At 38.6% G+C, this 21,877-nt stretch overlaps 1 protein-coding gene across 1 annotated transcript in view; it reads right to left on the reverse strand.

Moving 5' to 3' along the window:
- cpne2 (copine II) overlaps window positions 1-21,877 on the reverse strand; it is a 50,111-nt gene that overhangs the window by 26,383 nt on the left and 1,851 nt on the right. Inside the window, exons 2-10 of the mRNA XM_017691217.2 lie at window positions 15,722-15,924; window positions 9,289-9,468; window positions 7,656-7,730; window positions 7,473-7,544; window positions 7,302-7,385; window positions 5,790-5,879; window positions 3,922-4,020; window positions 2,024-2,110; window positions 1,465-1,524 (exon numbers count right to left, since the gene is read on the reverse strand). Of these exons, the coding sequence (XP_017546706.1) occupies window positions 1,465-1,524; window positions 2,024-2,110; window positions 3,922-4,020; window positions 5,790-5,879; window positions 7,302-7,385; window positions 7,473-7,544; window positions 7,656-7,730; window positions 9,289-9,468; window positions 15,722-15,895 (921 nt within the window). The 5' untranslated portion in view covers window positions 15,896-15,924. The remainder of the gene's footprint in view (window positions 1-1,464; window positions 1,525-2,023; window positions 2,111-3,921; window positions 4,021-5,789; window positions 5,880-7,301; window positions 7,386-7,472; window positions 7,545-7,655; window positions 7,731-9,288; window positions 9,469-15,721; window positions 15,925-21,877) is intronic.

A 21,877-nucleotide genomic window follows, 5' to 3' on the forward strand; every position in this document is an offset into this window, starting at 1 on the left:
GCACACAATTGTAGTGTTCTGAAAAATGTGTTCAACAACAGTAGCGTGAAAAATAGTACTGGAACAGAATGTTCCAGCTCCATCTGAGGAAAACATCTTCTTAATGACAGCAATGCCCAATGACATCAAAACAATACAGTGATGTCATGCAGCCTATAATGACCATTCACCTGCCAGCTGCACTACTATGTTTGGAGTGACGATTCAAAAGAGTGGTTAGACTAACGTGCTTCAACACATCAGCTGACTGAGCATCAACACATCAGCTGACTGAGCATCAACACATCTTCCAAATTTAAATTTATCATCACGTGAATGTTCTCATCTTCTGAAGGAGGGAGCATAGCACAACCTTTTGTTTTTTCATAAGATTAATGATGTTTTTATGCAAACAACAAGCACATTTCTGCTACAAATGAACATACAAACTTTGATTACAGCGTCTACCGTTTGTGAAGAATTGGGCCGAATGCAGAGTGAGTGCCCAATTCTGAGTGAGTGAGTTTCAAGTAACTCAACACACGCAGGATTAATGTTATAAAATGTGGCTAGTCGGAGCAAAACACAAATATATATATATATATATATATATATGCATGAGTTAGAACACCCCTAACACGTTTTGTAGATTTTTTCAGTTAAATTAACACTTCCTCTACAGAACACTTAAATATGGCATTTTCTTACTATATACTTTTATACTGTAGTGCATAATTTCCACTTTTTTTTTGCTGGAACATAATAAAATAGAAAATGTGCCATAACTTTAGACAGGGCATTTTTTTCTAATATCTTGAATTCATCAAATAAACAGTAAATTACGTATTAAAATGTGCAGCAGTGTGTTCTCTGTAGAGGATGTGTACTGATTTTCACATTCACCTTTGCATATGTCTGTATATGAAAGGGATATGAATTTTTCCTCTTTGTTTATTTAGGGAAGTTTAGTTGTAATACAACCTTAAAACTAACCCCATTGTGTGGAGGCTGTACTTTAGACTTGCTGGCACTGTGAGCTCTTTAAATGCTTCAAAACAGATTACAGCCACGAAGAGGGGGATTAAACAATATTGGTGTGATTTTTATTACTTATTCATAAACTCAGTAGTCAAACAACACTTGTGCCTTTTTTTTGGTATAAAAACAGTTTTCAGGGTCAATCTGGAGATTCCTGATCTGTCTGATTGCTGTCAAACTTTGATTTGCATGTGATTAGAATATGAGAACAGGAATAAAAGCCTCCTCTACTGGAAGCTGTTTAACTACATAAAATATCCATGTGACATTTTACCCCGTGTTAGTTTGTACCCTGTTTTCCCTGCTTCCTATTAAAATAGGTATTAAATAGAACGTACTGAATATATGACAGAACTGTGTATTAAATAGTTGGCTAGGGCAAGATCATAAAAGAGACCACAGGTGAAGGGGACTTCATCCAGGGCATGAAACCAAGATCATACTCACAGTAAACATTAGCTGGCAGCCTCCCAGGATGTAGTCCAGGAACGAATAATCCCTCGTAATCTGAGGAGCATCAGACCAACACACGGTCAGCTACACGCTTCCAAAAAAGCACCCTTTTGTCTAGTTTGTATACAAAATAACACCAGACAGAGTGGGCTTCATCGTAGCCCCTGCGTGTGCATGTGATGTGAGTTGAACTGGTGACAACTGAAAATAATTAAGTCTTTTTCCCCACTTTTATGGCTGGCCGCACGGGCAGAGGCGATTACACTCATGGTTGACAGCTCAGGAGTGACAGGTGTTTTGTGCTGATATTAATACGTGTTATTTAATGGAGGATTTAGAACCATTACGCTAATCTCTGCCTACAGCAAAGCCACAATTATAACCAGCATCACGAAAAATTCAATTAAGTAAGCAGACTCATGAGCTGTATGGAAAATGCTTTAATGTGCATATATTATTTCAAAGGCGCTATGTATTGTCCTCATTTTACTGGTTAATTCTAACGACGCTGACTGATTGGTTGGGAGGGTGAATGGCATTAGTGTTTCTTTACCTTGCATGACTTCAGAATGATGATGCCAGAGTTCTTGTAGTTCTTTTTCTTCTTCTGTTTTTTAGGATTAATGCATTCAAACTCCACCTGCAGGGTGGGACACAGAGAGAATGATGATATAATTCAAACACACCTGAGAGCAATACAGGTTCCTAGAGATCTCCAAACATGCCTCACACAAACGCTAGGGGTGTAAAATCTCATACCGAATAATGATTAGAAACAATTACAATTAGGCAGGAAATTAGTCAATCTCCAATTTCAGCATGATTCAATTCACTTACACACTAAATAAACAAATGGGACCAAAGGAATTACCCAGTAGTGAACATGGACATTAAAAACAATACACCAGGTTAGCTGACAATTAATAACCATTCAAATAATTACGATTAACAATTTAAAGCTATATCTGGAGACCTCTCTGGTGGAAATGTGTAACTGCACACAATGTGTGGAAGGACATGTGACATGGGTTGTGCTTAAGACCGTTCACTAAGTGCATGAACCTGATGATTACAAGCCAAGAAAAGAGTATTTGAAGAGAAGTCAGTCAAAACTTGGTGAAGGATGAGTCTTCCGAGGATATGAGTGAATTATCTACTACTCATCATATCTTCATTGGAGACCTAAACATTGAACCTTCTTTTTGAGCCTGTGAAACAGCTCAAACTGAAATAAACAAACAAAGTTGTTCGACAAGTCTAGATAAATGTGTTTCATGCTTTCTTTTACTTATATGCATTTGCCTCAACAAATCCAACCAACAAAAACACAGTGTAAACATATGATTGCAAAACCAAGAACTGGAGAAAATAATTGAAGCCAGCTTAATTTGTTCAATTATCAAATAAAAAAAATAACATATTTTTTAATAACATATAACTTTTCCATTTGAAATTTGAGATCTTTTTTTTTCCACCAAAATGTGAACACACAGAATGAATACTGCTGTGATCAATTATAATCAATTCTAACATCCCAAAATAAATGCAGCAAAATGTCTTCCTTCAGATTTCTACATAACAATGCACTGATGCATATTAACATTTATAAGCCCACTACTCGGTCTCAGATCCAATCTTTTTGAAGACTCGCGCTAAACAGCCTTTTGGCTGTGTCTGTGTGAGTGAGGAGTATGTGAGAACGTTCTTGACGGGAAACCTCTCAAACCGACATGTCCTCTGTTCAGAAACGACAGCCTCCAGGCTCTTCTGTGAGCACGAGCAGCCCTCTCTGAGTCACAGCGCTACAGCACTCAGATATGGGCTTACTGTGAACTGAAGGGGTAAAATGGAAATGACAGAAAGGACTAGCTCCATTTCAGAAATGACACAAAATCAACAGGCTGAAATAGCTGAAAACTGCTTGAACATGCTGCAGATGCTTGTCAACACTGCATGCTGAGGTAACGCATTCCATCCACTGCTATTTTCTGTAAGGACACATACATACACATGCTTGCACCAGGCAGCACGTGCCTGCTCTGGTAAATAAGGCAGCATTTAAGAAGAGTGATCTGCAACCCAGAATAGGATGCCTTTTTCCTATTTCCTCATTTCACTTGCTTTCATCTCTCCCACTTACTATGCTCTTTTGTATTTTCCACCTATGACTGCCTGAGTGCATCGCTGTCTTTTGCTCATTGTTTTCCTCCCTCTTTTTCAGCTTCATTATGTCAGATAATGAAGCACAGACAGTATTCACACATTATGCATTAGAATGACTGCCAGAAACCCATAAGAAATGAGCTCTGCATCTAGAGCTTGAGCGTGACAACCAAATGCCTCCAGAATGATGGAAATGATCTGTCAGTGGACGCTTTATGGGTGGACTCATGTCAAGATCTGTAGTAAGGCCCATAGTAGGATTAGTGGTATGGCTTTAAGGCAGCTCACCTCTACTGAGTTCTGCGCTTCACTCATCTTGGTGACAGTGGTCTGAAACTCCCCAATAAAGTCGTGGCCTCCATCATTATCATAGTCATAGCACAGCACCTGAGAAAACAAACACTTTCTCAAGTCTGAGGCAGCCCAGGTTCAAAACAGTCAACGCTACATGATTTTTGCCCCGATTTCCCTGTTGTAGACAAAATTCGGAATATCTGAGAAAGGTAGATGACATAATGCTGCCTGTGTCCACTATTTTTGTGCCCAAAAGAGCAAAATTAACCTATTTAGTGAGAGGACACTTATTTAGGTTCTCTTTTTCATCTCTGTCTCAGTCTTTTAGATATCTATCAATGCAAATATTGATATATAGACATTTAGTAACGTAGAAAATCTGATACTGATATGATTGTGCATCCCTAACTTTACTGATTTTTTAAAAATTATTTTATTTAATTCATTTTCATATTATAATTAGTTACATTATAATGCCTCATTGATGCTGAAAAACTGAAAAAAAAAGTATTGGAGGAAATAAAATGTGCAGGAACTACTTTTTCTTCTGCCCTGTACCACCTCTCACGAATAAACATGGCCAAATGAGACAAATGGAATACAATAGCAGATCATATGGAGTTATTTTGCACCACTAAACAGTCCCTTCATGTAGTAGTTTACTGTGTGATTTGTGATTTGTACTGTAGACACACAAAGACGCTTTCTCTATTCATGTGCACTAGAAGACCTTTAAATCTGGACCTTAAGATTGGTATTCCTCTGTCTCAAATCGGAATGAAAATTAGTGGCATCACCCACCCCTAGTAGTGTGAATGGTTCAGAGCTGAGATCTCCGCTGTGAGCTGTCACAGATGCCTCAATATTTTCAAGTGTGTTTGAAATTCTCAACAATTGTGTACTGTGAGCACTACAACAGAACAGCGATGAGCAATAGCCAATGACACTGCGAGAGGAAACTCTCAGGGAGTGGGGTGTGAGCAACTAGCATAATAACAACCATGATGAAGTTTTTTGGAGAAAAGGCATCGCAAATATTGACAGAGAGGCTGCTCAGTCATTCACCACCACTACAGTCTTTAAAAAAGGTCCTACAAAGAGTTCTTTGAGCAATGCTATAGAGCAGACATGTCACACTGGGGACCATCCAGGCCAAAGTTATTAGTGTTTAAGAGGGATATTAGTGTTTTCCTTGATCTAACACTCTGAATTCAGTTCATGGAGGCCTTGCTGATTAGCTAATGAGCTGAATCAGGTGAGTTTAATGAGGCAGTGTGCTGAAGTCTGCAATGTTTTGGCCTATGAGGACTGGAGCCTGACACGTGTGCTATAGAAGAACCACTTTTGGCTCTCTAAAGAACCATGTTAGATTCATGACTATGAGGTTTTTCATGCAGTATTTGCAGCACCTTCCTCCTCTATGCTCTCAAGCTCAGAAAAGCGAAAGGAGCCCAGCAGAGCTTTGGCAACAGCACAGAATGCTTCTTGATGTGAAGTGTGAAAATTATTGGGTAATTGATTTATTCATACTAATTACAGAACTTTTTTCATTCCCTACTTTCTTGTTTCTGCAAAACTGTGGTCAGAAAAAAAAGAACTATAGCAAGTTTTTCAGGCTCCAGTTTGGCATGTGATAAACTCACTTCTCACATTTATTTTTGTGAAACAGCAGGATCTTGTCAGCAGGCACGCTTTGTCACAGATTCGTCTGGGTGAAATACTGTGTAGTGAGTGTGAGCCTCATCTGTCATAATGTGTGCACCTCTCCGTTCACAAAACAACAGCTCACAAATGCTAAATGTCATGTAGAGCGAATCTGAGATTTTTCCGATTTTGTGATGTTCGCTAGGCATAAGACCCACCTTAATGTTTCTGTCCACATCGCCGTTACAAAGAGAGATTAGTGGCACTGTAAAGGGCTTCCACACTGGATCCAGAGTGTTCTTTATCACCTGCCAGAAGGGCAGAGAAGATGACAAACATTATTACATCAACATACACAAAAACAACAATAATTTGAGTTGCCTGTTTCTTAGACACACCTATCTACCTCCTTTTGCCTCAGAAATCCATGAATTGCTATCTAGACGATGCTGAAAATAGTGTACCATGTGGAAATGACTGTTGTGCAGCTGCAAAAAGGGCAGTCCTTTGCACCTAATTGCACACATGCACAATAGGGTTGAGATCTGAGAACCCTGCAGACCACAGAAAGTGTGAAAACTCACCATCATATTTTTTTGCAACTATTCGCTGGCAATATGTGCCATCCAAGTGTGAATACACCCTAGCCATGAATGTATGAACTTGGTCAGCAATAATGTTTAGATACACTGTGTCATTCAGATGTTCTTTAGTGGGCATCTGGGGCTCTGGTGCAAGGAACAAAGACATTCCCCAAACCTTCAATCAGTATTTAATGTTTTTAAAGCTCCCTCCCAGAAAAATATCAGATGACAAGGTTATGAATTCCCTGCCTGATATATTGTTTTATGAAGATATTTTGGTCTAAAATGTCATATTTTTTGCCATTCATGGCAGAAAATACATGTAGGGTGTAAGAAAGGTCCTAAAAGCCTCCACGGTGTCACAGAGTCCCCCCAAAAAACTTTTTTCCACATTAACCACTATTTTACCATTATCAACATTACGAATAAAAACTCAGAAGACACATGTAGATTCACTGTTCTGGATAGTGTGTAAAGTGGAAATATTTGCGTTGGAATCATTGCAGTCTCTTCTTATCATCACCACTCTAAAGAAATCAGAGTTAACGAGTTTCCCCAGAATTAGCCGCTTAATATCAAAGCATCACATCAAATGACTGCTTACATCTCAACTGAAATATGCAGAAATTTTTAAAATCAGTTTCCCTTTGAAATGATGCAAAAGAAACCTGGATTTTTCTACTCCTAAATGATCCACTTTGATGCTCCTGCGCTCACCAGAGATACACGGTTTTGCTCATTCTGATGACAGCGGTATCTGACATGGTCTTCAGCTGTTGTTATCCATTCCAGACAAAATCTTGCAGAATTCCCATGGTTCTCCTTTGAAACCTTTCTTTAAACCTGTTCATCTGCAATATTACTGATCACTGATAGTGTTTGCATTTTTCTCCATTGTCTATAAACGTTTGAAACAGTTCTGCGAAAAGCCCATGTTGACAGCTGCTTAGACAGAGCATCACTCAATTTACCCATTCCAACACACAACTGAATTATAACTGATGCTCGAAATGCTCGTCTGCCTGATTTACAGCACACAATATAGTCACATGACATGTAAATTTGAATATACAATTCATGTGGATATTCTGCCAAGGTATACCTGGTAATTTAGTTGAGGCCAGCAAAGCTGGCAGTACATCTTACCTCTGTTCTGTGAACCAGCATCCATTTCCCATCCTCTCCTTGTTTATGGAATTCTAAGTAAGGGTCAGATTTACCAAAGAAATCCTAAAAAAAAAATAGATTTTAAATACAGTTTAACTTACTGAGCTCTGTGGGAGTAACAGGCAGTACTGAGTATTTGAACTCTCTTACTTTTTTATCCAGCTTTCTTCCACACATGGACAGGGTGATTATTCTGTTGTCTGATAACTCCTGAGCTGTTATCTAAAAAAAAATACCAAACTTGACATGATACTTCTGAATAAACCAAAAGTTGTGCAAATGCTGGTAAAGTATGTTTGTGATTCATAGTCTTATCAAAGCAGAAGGTCTTACTGTAACGGCTCCCTTCCCTGCTGGTTTGCCATTGGCCAAGGTAAGAGGCCGATGAAGCTTTTTATTGGACACAATCTGCATGGTGAAAAAAGGTCAGTTAGAACAGCTCACAAAAGCAGACAGAGATCCTTGCTAAAGTGGATTTTAATCAGTCAAAGCTCATGGCAGAGGCTGCAACTACAAAAGCGTCAGCATTAAGAAAAAACTAAACTCATTAGCTAATGCTACTTTGAATGAAAAAGGTTTGTTGGCACCAGTTAGTGTCTGCAGCAGGTCTGATAGATGGGACAAATTTAACCTTGCACTCCACATCCCAACAGAGGTGCCCAATAAGGACAACCTATGATAAAGCTGTTCAATATTGTGACGACATGAGAAGTAATTCATTATGACTAAAATTAAGTCAAAGTCCATTTATTTGCTCCCTGAGCTGATCCCTGTACTTTAAAGCTATAGGTATTGGTGGAGTATTGGTCGGTACTGATCAGACAGAATCTTTGGATTTTCATGGATTATACGCATAATTTCAGTATGCTAGGTTGCTGTTAATATTATAGTGAAATTATTCTGCATAATGTGCCATTCTGGACTGGTTTTGGGGGCCTGTTGTTTTACTTTTTCATTTTTTATGTTAATATAGTGTTACTGTTAATATAATAATATGATTTTTTTTTTTTACCTTTTTGGTGATTTGGCTACCAGCTACTTTAGTATTCGGGAATCACTTAATTTCTGATATGTGCATAGCAGTACATGCTTTTTTCATTGTTTAGTTCTTGACTACTTATGTGAAATAACCATTGTATTGAGTGGTACTGCTCTAATGCACACACAGTATCCTGCTTCTTTCTCTCCGTTTCAAACATACTGATTCTGATAACGCTTAGTAGCACTTACACCTGAAGCAGCACAGTGCAGCCCTTAAAACACAGTTCTGCTTCTGCGGTAGTTTTAATTTCACCTGGCCACAGCTCACATATTAAAAACATGTGAGTGTATTTTGCATATACTTCTAAGGGCGTGCTGCTCGTGGTAAGTTGCAGAAAGTAGACCTGAAGCGTAATCGCTCTTGCTCACATTTTACATGCCAGCGCTTAAATGAAATGTGGCAGGCTCACAGAGGAAACACAGACGCTGCAGATATGGCACAGCGTTAAACAGTTCCACTCTGCAGACACTTACATTTCTTTTTTTACTTCTTAAAATGGCTCTGCAATGTGGATAATATCTGTTTAAGTGGAGTAAGACACAAAAAATGAAAAGCTTAGAACTATATCAAATCTATTAAATACAGTGCAGAAGCTTTATAAGTAGTTGGATAGTACACTACACAAGGCACTTGCCTTCATGCAAAAGAATAGGGTTTAAGTCTCCAGTCTGACCAGCACTGTTCAATTTTTCAGGCAATATAGGATAATGTGTTCTCTTTTGTTGGTGCAGCCCAGTGCAATGTTATAATTGACAAGAGTTACAATAAAATGACTAAATTAAAATTAAAATACATTTAATTTTGCAGCCCTTATTGACAATAAGGAGAAAAGGCTGAGAGCAAATTTGAGCGGTTTCATATACTGACAGAGGTGCAGTATGTACAGTGGAAGGATGCAGGAGATATAAAGTTCTGATGCAGTACCACTCCCAGCGTGCAGACAAACTCTCCCAGGAAGTCATGCTCGTACAGCTGGCTGCTGCACTTGTCCTCGTCAAACATAGCGAACTTAAGCTTCTGGACCTCCTCAAAGTGATAGTCCACCTGGAACTTCTCTCCGAATACTGGGTTCAAGTTGTTCACCGCCGTCTCTGTTCGTCCCAGCTGCAGCCATGACATGCAGAGAGACAGAAACGGAATTACTTTTCCTGAAGGAATTACATCAACCAGCTGAAGTAATTTTCATCCTTGTAAATGAGAAGGAATCTATAAGTGTTTAGTGGGGAAATGATCCTTATTGATCTCTTTCTCATGTCTCTGTGTTAGCAGAACTGCATGGTTTCACAAAAATAAGTAGAAAAAGAAAGACAAGAGGAGAAAGACAGGCAGAAAGAGGGAAGGAGGAAGAGGGGGTGTGAGAGCGAGACAGAAGGAGGAAAAGAGCGAAAGGGGGACAAGAGAGAGCTGGACAGAGGAAAGGAGGAAGGAGGGAGAAAGATGGAAGGAGTAAAAAAGGTAGGGTAAAGAAGCAGAAAAGAGAGAAATGGAAGGAGAAAAGATAGAAGGGACTGAGAGAGAGAGAGAGAGAGAGAGAGAGACAGACACAGAAGAAGAAAAGAGAGAGAAAAGGGAAAAGACACAGACAGACAAAAAGCGATGGAGGGAGGAGAGGAGGGAGATGTTGAGGATGGAGAGAAAAACAGAGAAAGAGGGAGAGATGGAGGGAGGAAAGGAGAAGAGAAGAGAAAGAGCTGGAAAAAGGGAGAATGAAAGAGAGAGAGAAGGAATGACAGAGAAGAGAGAGTCAAAGCTCAGCTGCGATTCATTGATTAAATGCTTGCCAACGGACAGAGCGCATTATTTCAGGTAATCAAAATTAACATGAAAACACACACACACCCTACATGGAACTGAATATTTGGGTGAAGAGGTGATGCTGTGTGTTCACTGAAAGGAAGAAAAAATGAACACGCTCCCCTGCAATGTGTGTGTGTGTGTGTGTGTGTCTGTGTGTGTGTGTGTGTGTGAAAGAAAGTGGGTGAAAGAGGGAGAGGTTGAGAAAGAAAGAGGGGGAGGGGGAGAGAGAGAGAGAGAGAGAGAGAGAGAGAGAGAGAGAGAGAGAAAATGTCAGATGATGTCAGTGCCATGCTTTATTCTGAAAATTACTGAGCCATTTTCAGTGTCTATAATAGAATAATCGTTGCTCTGCTATTATGTAGCAGCACACATTTACAGAGCTGCAGATCTAGATACAGTTCCAAAATATCTTTGCATGATGAGGAATATGAACTAGCAAGGTAAAAATCACCAACATTATCTCAGATTCACTTTAACTCTATTTTTATTTTTACCTACATTAAAATTTATACTGCTCACAACTGTGTTATGTGAAGAATTAAATGCCCCCAAAAACTACACCACAGAACGTCTTTACATGAAACGGTTACAGTGTTGCTATATGCATGAGACACTGCCCTATGATAAAAAATACATTTTAGGTCAAATTCTTAAAAGCTATGCATGGTGAAGAGGTTGTAAGAATTCTGAGGACGTACGTCGGTGGAACAGTAAACACGGCTTATTTAGAACAGTAAACACGGCTTATTTGTGTTGTAGACATTGCGACTCCTGGTTCCTGTCAACAGGATTTTTAAAAGTGACGTGGCAAAAACATAATTTCACAATTCACGACATAAAATAATATTGACTTTTTCTGACATTTGATAAGGGGGAAGAGACAATAAAGAACATTTAGACAATACTATCAATACCTGTTTTATTGAAACTATTTTAATATCATTTTAATTGAACATTTCTTAGACTGCACTGCACTAAATCCAATCAAACATTGGTCAGTGTTCTAGAAGCACTGACAGTTTCCTCGATATGCTCAGGAAATCATATTGTGATGCACTGCAATGTGTTTTATCACAATAATCCTAAACATCGTCATCGTGCCCAACCCTAACCTGCATCATGGAGCAGAAATGTTTCGATATCGGTGAAATTCCCCTCATACATTTTTGCAGATTACACTCAGGAGACGATGTCCTTTCCAAACGCACTGCACTCCTCCACACTGTGCTAGAGGCCAAAAGGTGTCTGTGTCAGTCAGTGGAATCACTATTCCAGTTGCTACACTCACACTAAACTGACTAGGATCATTCTAGCTTTTACCAACAGTACAGAGGAGCCCACATTCAGCTTTCAAACAGGATTCATAACACCACCAACTTCTAAAGGTCAAGAGTTATTGCTTTGCTAAACTATTTAAAGCTCACATGAACTTGAATCATAATGCAGCTTCCTTGTATACGGTGACCTATTTCTGAGCGACACACTGTATTAGGGAGGACTGTGTTTTGCTCAATCATAGGTGGGAGTGGTGGGAGGAGGAGGTGAGAGATAATATCATTGGTTAATATTATTCTTATGCTGGTGCAGAAACCTCAGGCCCACCTGCACTGTACAGTTTTGTTTTTCTCCTCAAGAAGATCTTGAAACTGAGCTAATGTTGTGATGTGAAATTGAAAAAGACTTGACTATGAATTATTGGAAGGTCTTATTTTTCTGGTCCCTTCAGAACAACTTTAGAGCAGTCAGCAGCCTCTTCGCTCTTCTGAAGTTTCTCACTGTGTCTAAGAATAAAGACCTCCTATTGCAAGGCGTTAAACTTCAAAGTGGTGAAACTCGAGATTTCCTGTTGCATGCCTTACATGCATACGCTGTTTGAACATGAAGAATGTGAAGTCTCCTTGACTAGACGGCAGGGATGTTAGTCTCTGACCTGAGAATGATCCAATACAGTTACGATTCTTTAGGAAATCTCAAATTTCTCCAAATTATTTTGGTACTTTTTAAAACTACACTGAATACTCAAGTAGGACTGGAGCAACTATTGATATACAGACAATAAAAACACCATACTCCAAGCATTTTATGGTAATAAAACAGACCAATTTGTTTTTTACTTTGAAAAAAATGTAAGCATGTACTTCAATAATAACATGATATATTAATATAATAAGTGATCAGTTTTAATATTCCACAATACATTCAATTAAATCATCATCTTCAGATCACATGGTGATGCATTAACATCCCTAAAAATGGTGCTAAACTTCAGCTTGAGGTTTGACCTGTTTGTATATGAGTGTAGAGCAAAGACACCCATCTGTGTCGGCTTCATGCTTCAGTCAGTATGTTTCTGTGTACAAAAACATAAAAACACAACGATTTTTTCACTGACACCCACACCAAAAACAGTATTACCACATCGGTATCAGGTGCCACTGCCATTTGCCTGTATGGTGTACCACATTTCTAGGGAACAAATGACTTTCTAATCAAACTTCTGCAAAAGGAATGAAAACCAGAAGAGTTACAGTCATATTCCATTCAGTATGCGCACATTTTTAAACTGGATTTATAGCGTTAAAATGATTTTTTATTGTTGCACCAAGCCCTTAGCGAGAGCAGAATTTGCTGTGAACATACTGCATCTATTATTGCATTTCTTTCAGTACCATTTCAGCCCAGTCCCCCCACTCCATTTCTTCCACTAACCCCTACCCACCAAGCTGCCTCTCTCTATACGTCTGTTTAAAAAGCAGAAGCCTTTTGTTTCCCATGTTGTTGCTATGGTTACGCTGCACTGAGAAACACTGATTTCATGTTCAGGTTTGCACTATTGACCACCAGTGAAGGCCCACAGCGATCACTGCGCCCAGAGCAGAGTGAGGCGAAGCAGACGGCACGCACACACAAACACACACACACACACACACACACACACACACACACACACACACACACTCTGGCCTTCTGGAGCTCGGCCAGCGCTGCTCTGCCCCCAACTCCTATTTTAAAGTGTATTTCTCCACACAAAGCTTACTGACTGACTACAATGCATCCCAGTGCCCACCTGCTCTAATCAAACCTCTAGCTCTGGTTTCTGATTCTGTTTCTGTTTGACCTGATGGATTAAATTCACACTACTTCCAGCAGACAATCAAGACATGTTTAGTGTCTGAAGTTTGCTTCTGTAGTTTTGGAGCTGAAATGCCTAACAAGCGATGGAAGCTTATAGCCAAAGATACCACTTCTTCTCCTCCAATGTGGATATTGAAACCTTCAGTATCAGCCAGTAAGATACACATGTTATATTTTTTCTTCAAAAACCACTAAAGTTTCAAATGACTTTATTTTTAATCAAAGCACTTAAGCCTAAGCTGAGCATCTAAAACTCAATTAAAACACTCGATTAATCCACAGCAAGAAATACACTAAGAACACACACTGTGAGTGTATATTTCAGGATAGATTTTCTTACAGGATTGGATTCATACCTTTTTTCCTTTCCAACAACCCATCCAGTATTTTCTGCTGATATAGGCTCATCGAGGGACACAGAAATATGTTTCAAATTGCGAAGCAGCATATATGTGCTATAAACAGTGACATCATGCAAAATGATATGCCGATGTTTTTTAGCTTGTCTGCTAATTTACGTCAAATGCTATAATGTGGCAAGACACCAATATGCACATATAATTGACACATCAATGTCCACTGACGCACACCCTGATTTCTCTGTTCTCTCTCTCACTCCAGATGAATTTTATGCAAATGAGCTGACTGAATCAGAGTGTTGATGTGTGGCTCGGTAACCCATTGTATCACGACCATAGTCCAGCTACGCCATGCTGAGATTTAATGCTTGAGCACCCATTGAGTGGAAGACCTAATGGTCAAAAAGCACATAATCCAAAATGTGGGACATTATTATACTAATAAAATAAAAATAAAAGCCTAAAGCTCTGCATACACTTTTCCTCTATGCACCTAAATAGACTTGTGTTTTAGTAACACACATTTGGTGAGGCAGGCAAAACACAGGCAAGGCTACTGCATGCTTTGAAAATATATAAATAAAATAGAAAAATTCCACCCTAAAGCGAACGCACACATGCCTTCACCAAGCCCAAATTATTTCAAGATTTATATATTTTACTTTTTTTTTACCTGTCACAGTCAAACAACCCTGAAATTCCTCAATACCCTACTTTCCTCATCTCTGGTGCCATCTGTACTTATAGCCACCAGTTTAGCATACAAATGAATTCATTAGTAATTAATTAATTAATAATAATTAGCTTGTTGCATAACATCGCATCACATAACTTAATCGTGACACTTGTCCCAAAACCACGTCAAGTTAAGTAGCAAGTTTGAGATTAATGTGGTTTTAGACACCGTGCGACATGCCTAAGAGTCACATTATACATATATAATTTCAGTGTTATGCACAAAGCTACAGACAGGATTTGTACAATACTAACAGCCCCGCAGCAAAAAAAACCTTGGACACCCTCTGTGCCTCTGATCTGCCTCAATCGGGAAACACAGAACTTTTGGCCAATCTCATTTTAGGCCAAATCGGCGATCTTTCTCCTTCTCCTTTCTCTCCAAACTTTCAGCTCCACATTCTGCCCATCTCTTTCACCTTTGAATTACCACCACTTTTAGCAATTAGAGGTCAAGAGTTCTTATGGCTTTGTTATACGTAAAGTGGAAATCATAGCGCATCTTTTCCACACCACATTGAATTTCAGAGTGAAATGCAGCATCAAGTAGGATGTCTAAGCTATCTCTGCAATGCTTGAGGAGACTTCCAGGTGGTGGTTAGTGGAGCTGGAAATATAGTAATGCTTAATATTAATTTTGCTGGCCACTAATGCAAGGTGAATCAATCAAAACTTAAAAAGACATTTTAGAGGTAGAAAATAATCATTGCATTTTGATTTTGGGAAAGCAGGGATTTTAAATATGATATGATATGATGAATCATGCCTAATGTGACCAGGCACATGAACTAACAAGGTAAAAAAGTCACTTTTGATTTCAGATCAACTTTATATGTAATTACTTTATTAGGTAACTATTGTATAGCTATTTTATACACATTATGAACTACACTTACACTGAATTTATCTTCTGTATTGGTAAGATCATGTGTGCACCTTCTACTTTTTTCCTTTTTCTGATCAAACAATGATCTTGGCTTGGCAAAAAAAGCTAAGCATGGCTTATATTTCCACATAATATGATTGTATGCAAAACAATAACTTTTCATCCAAATCAATTCATAAAAATCTCCTCTTAAACTCACAAATACAAATGTGGTACTCAGTGATCGCTTGGAATCCACGCTCTTGGCAAAAATATCTAATTATTTCAATAAGCTACAAGTATGAAAGTATTAATATAAAATTACACTTCACTTGTGTTATGCCTGGCAATCACTGCAAGATCTAATTAGTTCATCTATCAATAAGTTCATCCTTCATTTCCCCTTAAACTCTTCCATCTCTGTACAAAGGAAAAGAATAAAGAAGAACCACCAGTGCTACCACACCTCCACCCAGTTGCCGTCCACCTCCTGGAAGAGTACGCAGAAGGGGTCGGACTTGGAGGCCACATCGCGGTCCAGCAAGTTAGAGCAGGACACAGAGAGCTCCACCTTAGTGATGCAATGCTGAGGGCCAATGGCAGGGCCCGCGTTGGGTCCTGAGCCCAGTGTGTAGGCCATGCAGGCTGCAGTCCCTCCTCTCCCACACCCTGCAGAAACAGAGGAGCAGAGCACCACATTAACACTAATATATTTAACACTAATACAATAACACTTAATATATTTAGAGCATTCCATACCCCAGGTTTCATCTCCCACACGTGCAGCATACAGTCCTAGGAATGCTACTTTGGACAGTGATTTCAATACATTTCCCTGCTCTTAGAAAACACCTGTAAACCCACTTACTTACAATATAAGTCATTTACCAGCTGATCAATTCTGTCAGTTTATGATCAACAATTGTTACTGATAAATTACACCATTAAAGGTATTTTCAAAATAATATTTAAAGTTTTAGCTTAAGCTCGTGCATTAGCAGAAAATACAGGAAAAGCAAACACAACTAAAACGTAACTAAACGTGAATGACCTGAAGAAGAATGTAATATTATGTAGTTTTAAACTTGCATTATGTAGTCACGTTTTTAAAATGTGTCTTCACGGAGTTCGACAACCGCCCAGTGGCCTCCATTAAAACTGCTTTTCAATTCTTTTCTAGGTAGACAGAGGGGCACATCCAAATGAACTTCCAAGCTAGTGACTGTATGATATGACATTACTGCCCCGAGGCAGTATGTAGTGGAATATCGGAGTGCATGATTAATCACACTGTTATCACAGTATGTGTTTCTGCAATAAACACATCATTAGGGGCTCCTTTAGGAACTACTAATCATTCTAATCAAGATCAGCAGGAAACCTACATATCAAATATACACAATATGTTCATAACTCATATCTACTTGAGAGCTGCACAATGCATCACATGTAACATGTTTCTGTGCTCAGTCCATAAAATATCTAGTGTTTAGACAATAAGTGTTTCAGTAAAAACTCTGGTATCAAACCATTGTGATACTACACTATACGTTCTACACAATACTACACTTGATATCAGTATGGAAATGCTGCTAATGCTGCTGTAACAACCCCAATCTACTGGTCAATAATCTTTAGAAAACAGGTTTTTGCTTAAATGTTAAAAACACAGGTGTACACATGCTGCACACTCAGAGACAGACTTTGTTTTTAAGTGCTGTTATCATCGTTTATCACTTCTCACGTTGCCACTGCGATATCAAACAACTTTATCTGCATTTAAAGTTTCTGTAGCATCATTACAGCGCATTTACAGACTGATGATGTACATTTCACTTCTTCACTTACAAGTAAATTAAAGGCTACCGATGCAAAATACTGTAATATGATTTAAATTATGCAAGCTTTAACCTGTTGCCCGAGTTAAAACGACTGGAATTCTTCGCACATCATGCTTCAGTTATGTATGTATTCAATTACAATGCAATGCACACTGACATCATTTTAACTGTGACACTAGGAGCGCAGAGCTAATGTGACTTCTGTCCATCTGATAAATTACTGTTTATTCCTTTAGAAGTAAAGATAGTGCATGATTAAAGGTCAGATACTGAAAAACAGCTCAGAGACGTGATTTTTTTTCTTTTTTTTACTCTTAAATGTCCCCCTATGTTTTTCACACACACACACACACACACACACACACACACACACACACACACACACACACACACACACACACAGAGGCGCAGAGAGAGAGTACAAGAACGTCATGCCAGGACATGAGGAACACAGCAAGGGCTCCTGTTGCTAAGATACTGATGTACCAATGTCTTTCTCTCTACGTTAGTGTCACTAACCATAAATAGGCTATGACCACCATAGTGAGAGAATACAAATATGGGTGATTAATATTCATGCTACATGCAGTTACTTCATGCCATGACACTAGCCAGTGCCAAATTACATTTAGATATATATGAATATGAGTAAAAGCAACAAGAAAAAAAATCTCTCATGTTCATTTTTATCTCAAGAAGCATGGGAACCAGCACAGCTACCGAAAGGTGTAGAAAATCATAGAGCCTCAGCATCAACAACCTTTGTGGGTACAGAACAGCTCATGGGGGTCAGCAGTCGTGGTGACATACAGCGTGTGGTAGTCTGACCTTTGAGGTCAGGCACCACATTGTTAATTTTGAGATGCATTAACTTCAATGAGACCAACAAGAGAGAAGAGCAAAGCCTTAGAGGGTTACAGACTGTTGAGACAGGCTGTCAGAAAACAATCGCTTTAAAATAGAAATAAGGGTGTAATCATTTTAATACAGTACTAGAAAACAAACAAAATGAACATCCAAAGCAATGAATCAAATTTTAAAACTGTTTGCTGATATGCCCCCCCAGTTTCTTCTGACGGCCCCTCATTTTCAATTTGAATTTAAAGAAGAATCATTAATTCAGCTACAGTTACTGTTGTCACACTACGCAGATTTTGCACATAGTCATGTGCAAAAGTGTGAATACAACTGTCCAATTACATGTTTTGTTATGGTGGTTGGGACAGTGTAGTGGTTAACACCTCTGCCTTCTACACTGATACTTCAATCCCCACCTAGGCAAACACCCTACACTATACCAATAAGAGTCCTTGGGCAAGACTCCTAACACCACCTTGGCCTACCTATGTAAAATGATCAAACTGTAAGTCGCTCTGGATAAGAGCGTCAGCCAAATGCCGTAAATGTAAATGTAATGTTTTATTGATTGGAGTACAAACAGAAATAATTTCTACATTTTTATTTCTACATTTCTAAATTTTCAAAGCAAATTTGAAAATGTGCCTTAACTTTTGCAGAGGCCACAGCAAATAAACGTAGTAGTGCGCTCTCTGTAGAGAACGTGTAAACTAATTTTCACTTAAAAATTTAAAATCAACAAAACGTCATTTCACTGAGGTGCACAAACTTCTGCATATGACTGATTTCAGTTTTGGAGGGTTGAGACAGAATACAGAAGCTTTTTTGTGAGGCGGTTCAGGTCTTTATATTGTTTCATAGTCTTTATGGCTTTGCTCACTACTCTGCAATCTTTTAATGATAAAATATTGAAAACTCCATTCAGTTTTGACCTCATAATTGGAAATGTATTGAACCTGGAAATGTATATCACCTACAAGGAACCGATGTGATTATGGATACATATCAAAATCATATCATTATCGGCACATGTTTAAAATTAAAATACCAGCACTGCCTGTTTAGATTTGGCTGATACCAAACCCACATTTGAGGATGTAGTTATTGTACTCTAGAAGTGCAGAATGTTTCAGTGACTGGGATACTCTGCTACAATATCTGCATTTTTATGCATTTTACTGCATTTATAACTCAAACAAATGTAACATTTCTCTGGAACGGTAACCCAGATAACTCTAGTCCTAATTTCTATATTTTATAATGTTTATGTACTGGCATCAGCAGATATGTACATATCCATATTCCACTGTTGTCTTCTAGTAAATCTGTAGTTATTAAACGAGTTAATAAAATGCGTCCCTTTAATACACTTTAGGAGACAAAGCTGAGAGCCAAACTCACCAAATGAGGCCAAACATCCCATATCATCCAGCGTTTGACTTACAGTCTTCAGATTTCTCACCAACTGAGCACTCTTTATATAGCCTCGCAGACTTAAGTATCATACTCAGCTTAATCATATATTTACCATGTTTTACTTGTGACAGTGACGTAATGGAATATTCAATTGCTCTAAGCCTTGGACTCCAGACACAACAGAACGCTTTAGGAACACACACACACACACACACACACACACACACACACACACACACACACAAACACACACCCAGAGTGCTGGAGTCCACCCATCCACGATCAGAGTGGAAATTCCACCTCATCCTCTCCAAAGACTCACCATAAACAGCACTTAGACGATCAACTCCACACTTACTCACCTGTCTGCTTACTGCACTGGCACAAAGTACAAACTCTTCCCTCCTGTTTAAAGCTACTGTGAGTTACCCAGCACATATACACTTTTCTAAAGTCATTTAAATGTGATTTTATACAACTGAATGAATCTGGTTACTGATGCACTTTAAACTAAGCGCTAAAGAGTTTGGAAGACTGGTAAAAAAAAAAATGAAGTTTTGCTCCACACTGTTCCAAGGCATGCTGGGAAATGTGGTCAAACATAAATCCCCACCAAGTCCTCTGTAAAATCTCTCTCTCAGAAAGAGAGAGCAAGAGAGATTATACTGTGTGAATCTGTGTGTGATCCGTAGACTAATTATATAACTCCAAAGTGCCTTTGCATAGCAATCAAGTTCCAGCAGTGTGCCGAGTTGATTCATTCAGCCTTCCTGTCTTTATTTTCCACTCCTGATGTGAAATATAAGGCTAAACCAGAAACACAAGGAAGGTAGGCTACTGCAGTTAGGCAGTCCTGAGAACACAAAACTTAGAATAATAGACTAACTAAAGACTAATGAAGCACCTGTTTTCACTGTCATACTGCACTTTGAAATCTGAGTTTTTTCACATTTTCTGGGGTTAAACAAACTTAAATATGTCATGTTTCTGCAAATTTGCCTTACTGTAAGTTTTAACATAAATAAAAGGTTTTCAATTAGAAACGAAGTCTAAAAATCTGTCACTTATTTCAGCTGATCAAGATAATGCAGCCCATTAACCTACGTCCTCATTGCATATCCAACAAATTCTTTAAAGGGCCGATAGTGAGAACCCTCACTTTTTTGATTGTAGTACGTAAACATTGTCAAGCTTAAAAACATACCATTCACTCTGTCCCTGCAGTTTATGTATGGATACTAAGCTGCAAATAGGGCAAGTTTTGAACTTACTGTTTTTGTGAGGTTAAAAAAAAAACTGCTTTTTAAATAAACCCACCAATTCAGCCGGGAGCAGGTGAGCTCCGCCAATTCACACTGACGTCGAAAGGAGACACAACACAGGTCAGCCAATCAGAACAGAGGTGATCTATAGATATCAGTCTTAAAGACAGTGTAAATCAGTAAATCAGAATATTGAAGTCCACTTAGCAGAAACGTGACCTACATCACACAGTGACTGAAATGCCTAATGTGTGTGTGTACACCAAATTTCTCCTTCATTTTTTCTTTAAAGTAAATGAAGGCATTGTCCATAATTGTGTAATAAATTGTCCATAAATGTCCCTTTTCCTTGTATTATTCCTTTCCCATCCCTCTTCCATAAACTGCTACTGTTCCATAAAGCTCCAGTTACCCTGAACAATTTCACTTCCCTAATAGTTTAACTGTTTATTGACCCGTTTACTTTCAACTGAAACTTATCAATATTAAATAATTTTATTTTATTTGCATCTCTGTGTCTCTCAGTTTCCTTCTCTTTCCTCACGGATTACTGAAAAGGCACACTTTATAAATGCTTATTAAAAGTCTGTCTTCACCAAACCTCCCCTAACGGGAAGGAAGATACTCATACAGTTAACTAGACATAAAACAGCAAAATGTACCTGATGATTTTTTTAAATGTACTACATGATAATGTGCCATCAACACGCTAATTAACCGTGAACTTTATCAGGCCAGTAACGTTGTATGTTATAAGCAGGTAACACAATACAGCTTTAAACTACCATTGGTTTCTCATCTAATTGTTCGTGTAGCCAACTATGGAGCTTGCAGCCTTGACTGAGCAGCTACTGGAAGTAGACTAAAGCACTGATTTAGCCAGCAACATTATAAGTGGTCTAAATAAAAAACATTACAACCAAAGTTATTGTGGTCTCATTTTACAAACATATTCACAGTCATATTTTGCTGAACCTTATTTTGCAGCTCTGAGGTCAGCTGAGAGCCAGCCACTAATGACTTTAATCTCATAAAATGCTTCAAAATCTTCCAGAATATCTTGGTGTCCTCTTGCTAGTTACAGGCATGATGATCACTGATAATGAACTAAAGGCTTGAGGCAGTGGCGGATAGCAACAATTGAAAACTTGGCCACAACAGCAAAAGAACAGACAAATTAAATGCTGCTATCTTAAAAATTGAGGCTTAATAAATATTCTGCATCCATTTGACTGGTTAGACCTG

The sequence above is a fragment of the Pygocentrus nattereri genome, chromosome 7 (genome assembly GCF_015220715.1).
Source record: "Pygocentrus nattereri isolate fPygNat1 chromosome 7, fPygNat1.pri, whole genome shotgun sequence".
Classification (NCBI taxonomy): domain Eukaryota; kingdom Metazoa; phylum Chordata; class Actinopteri; order Characiformes; family Serrasalmidae; genus Pygocentrus; species Pygocentrus nattereri.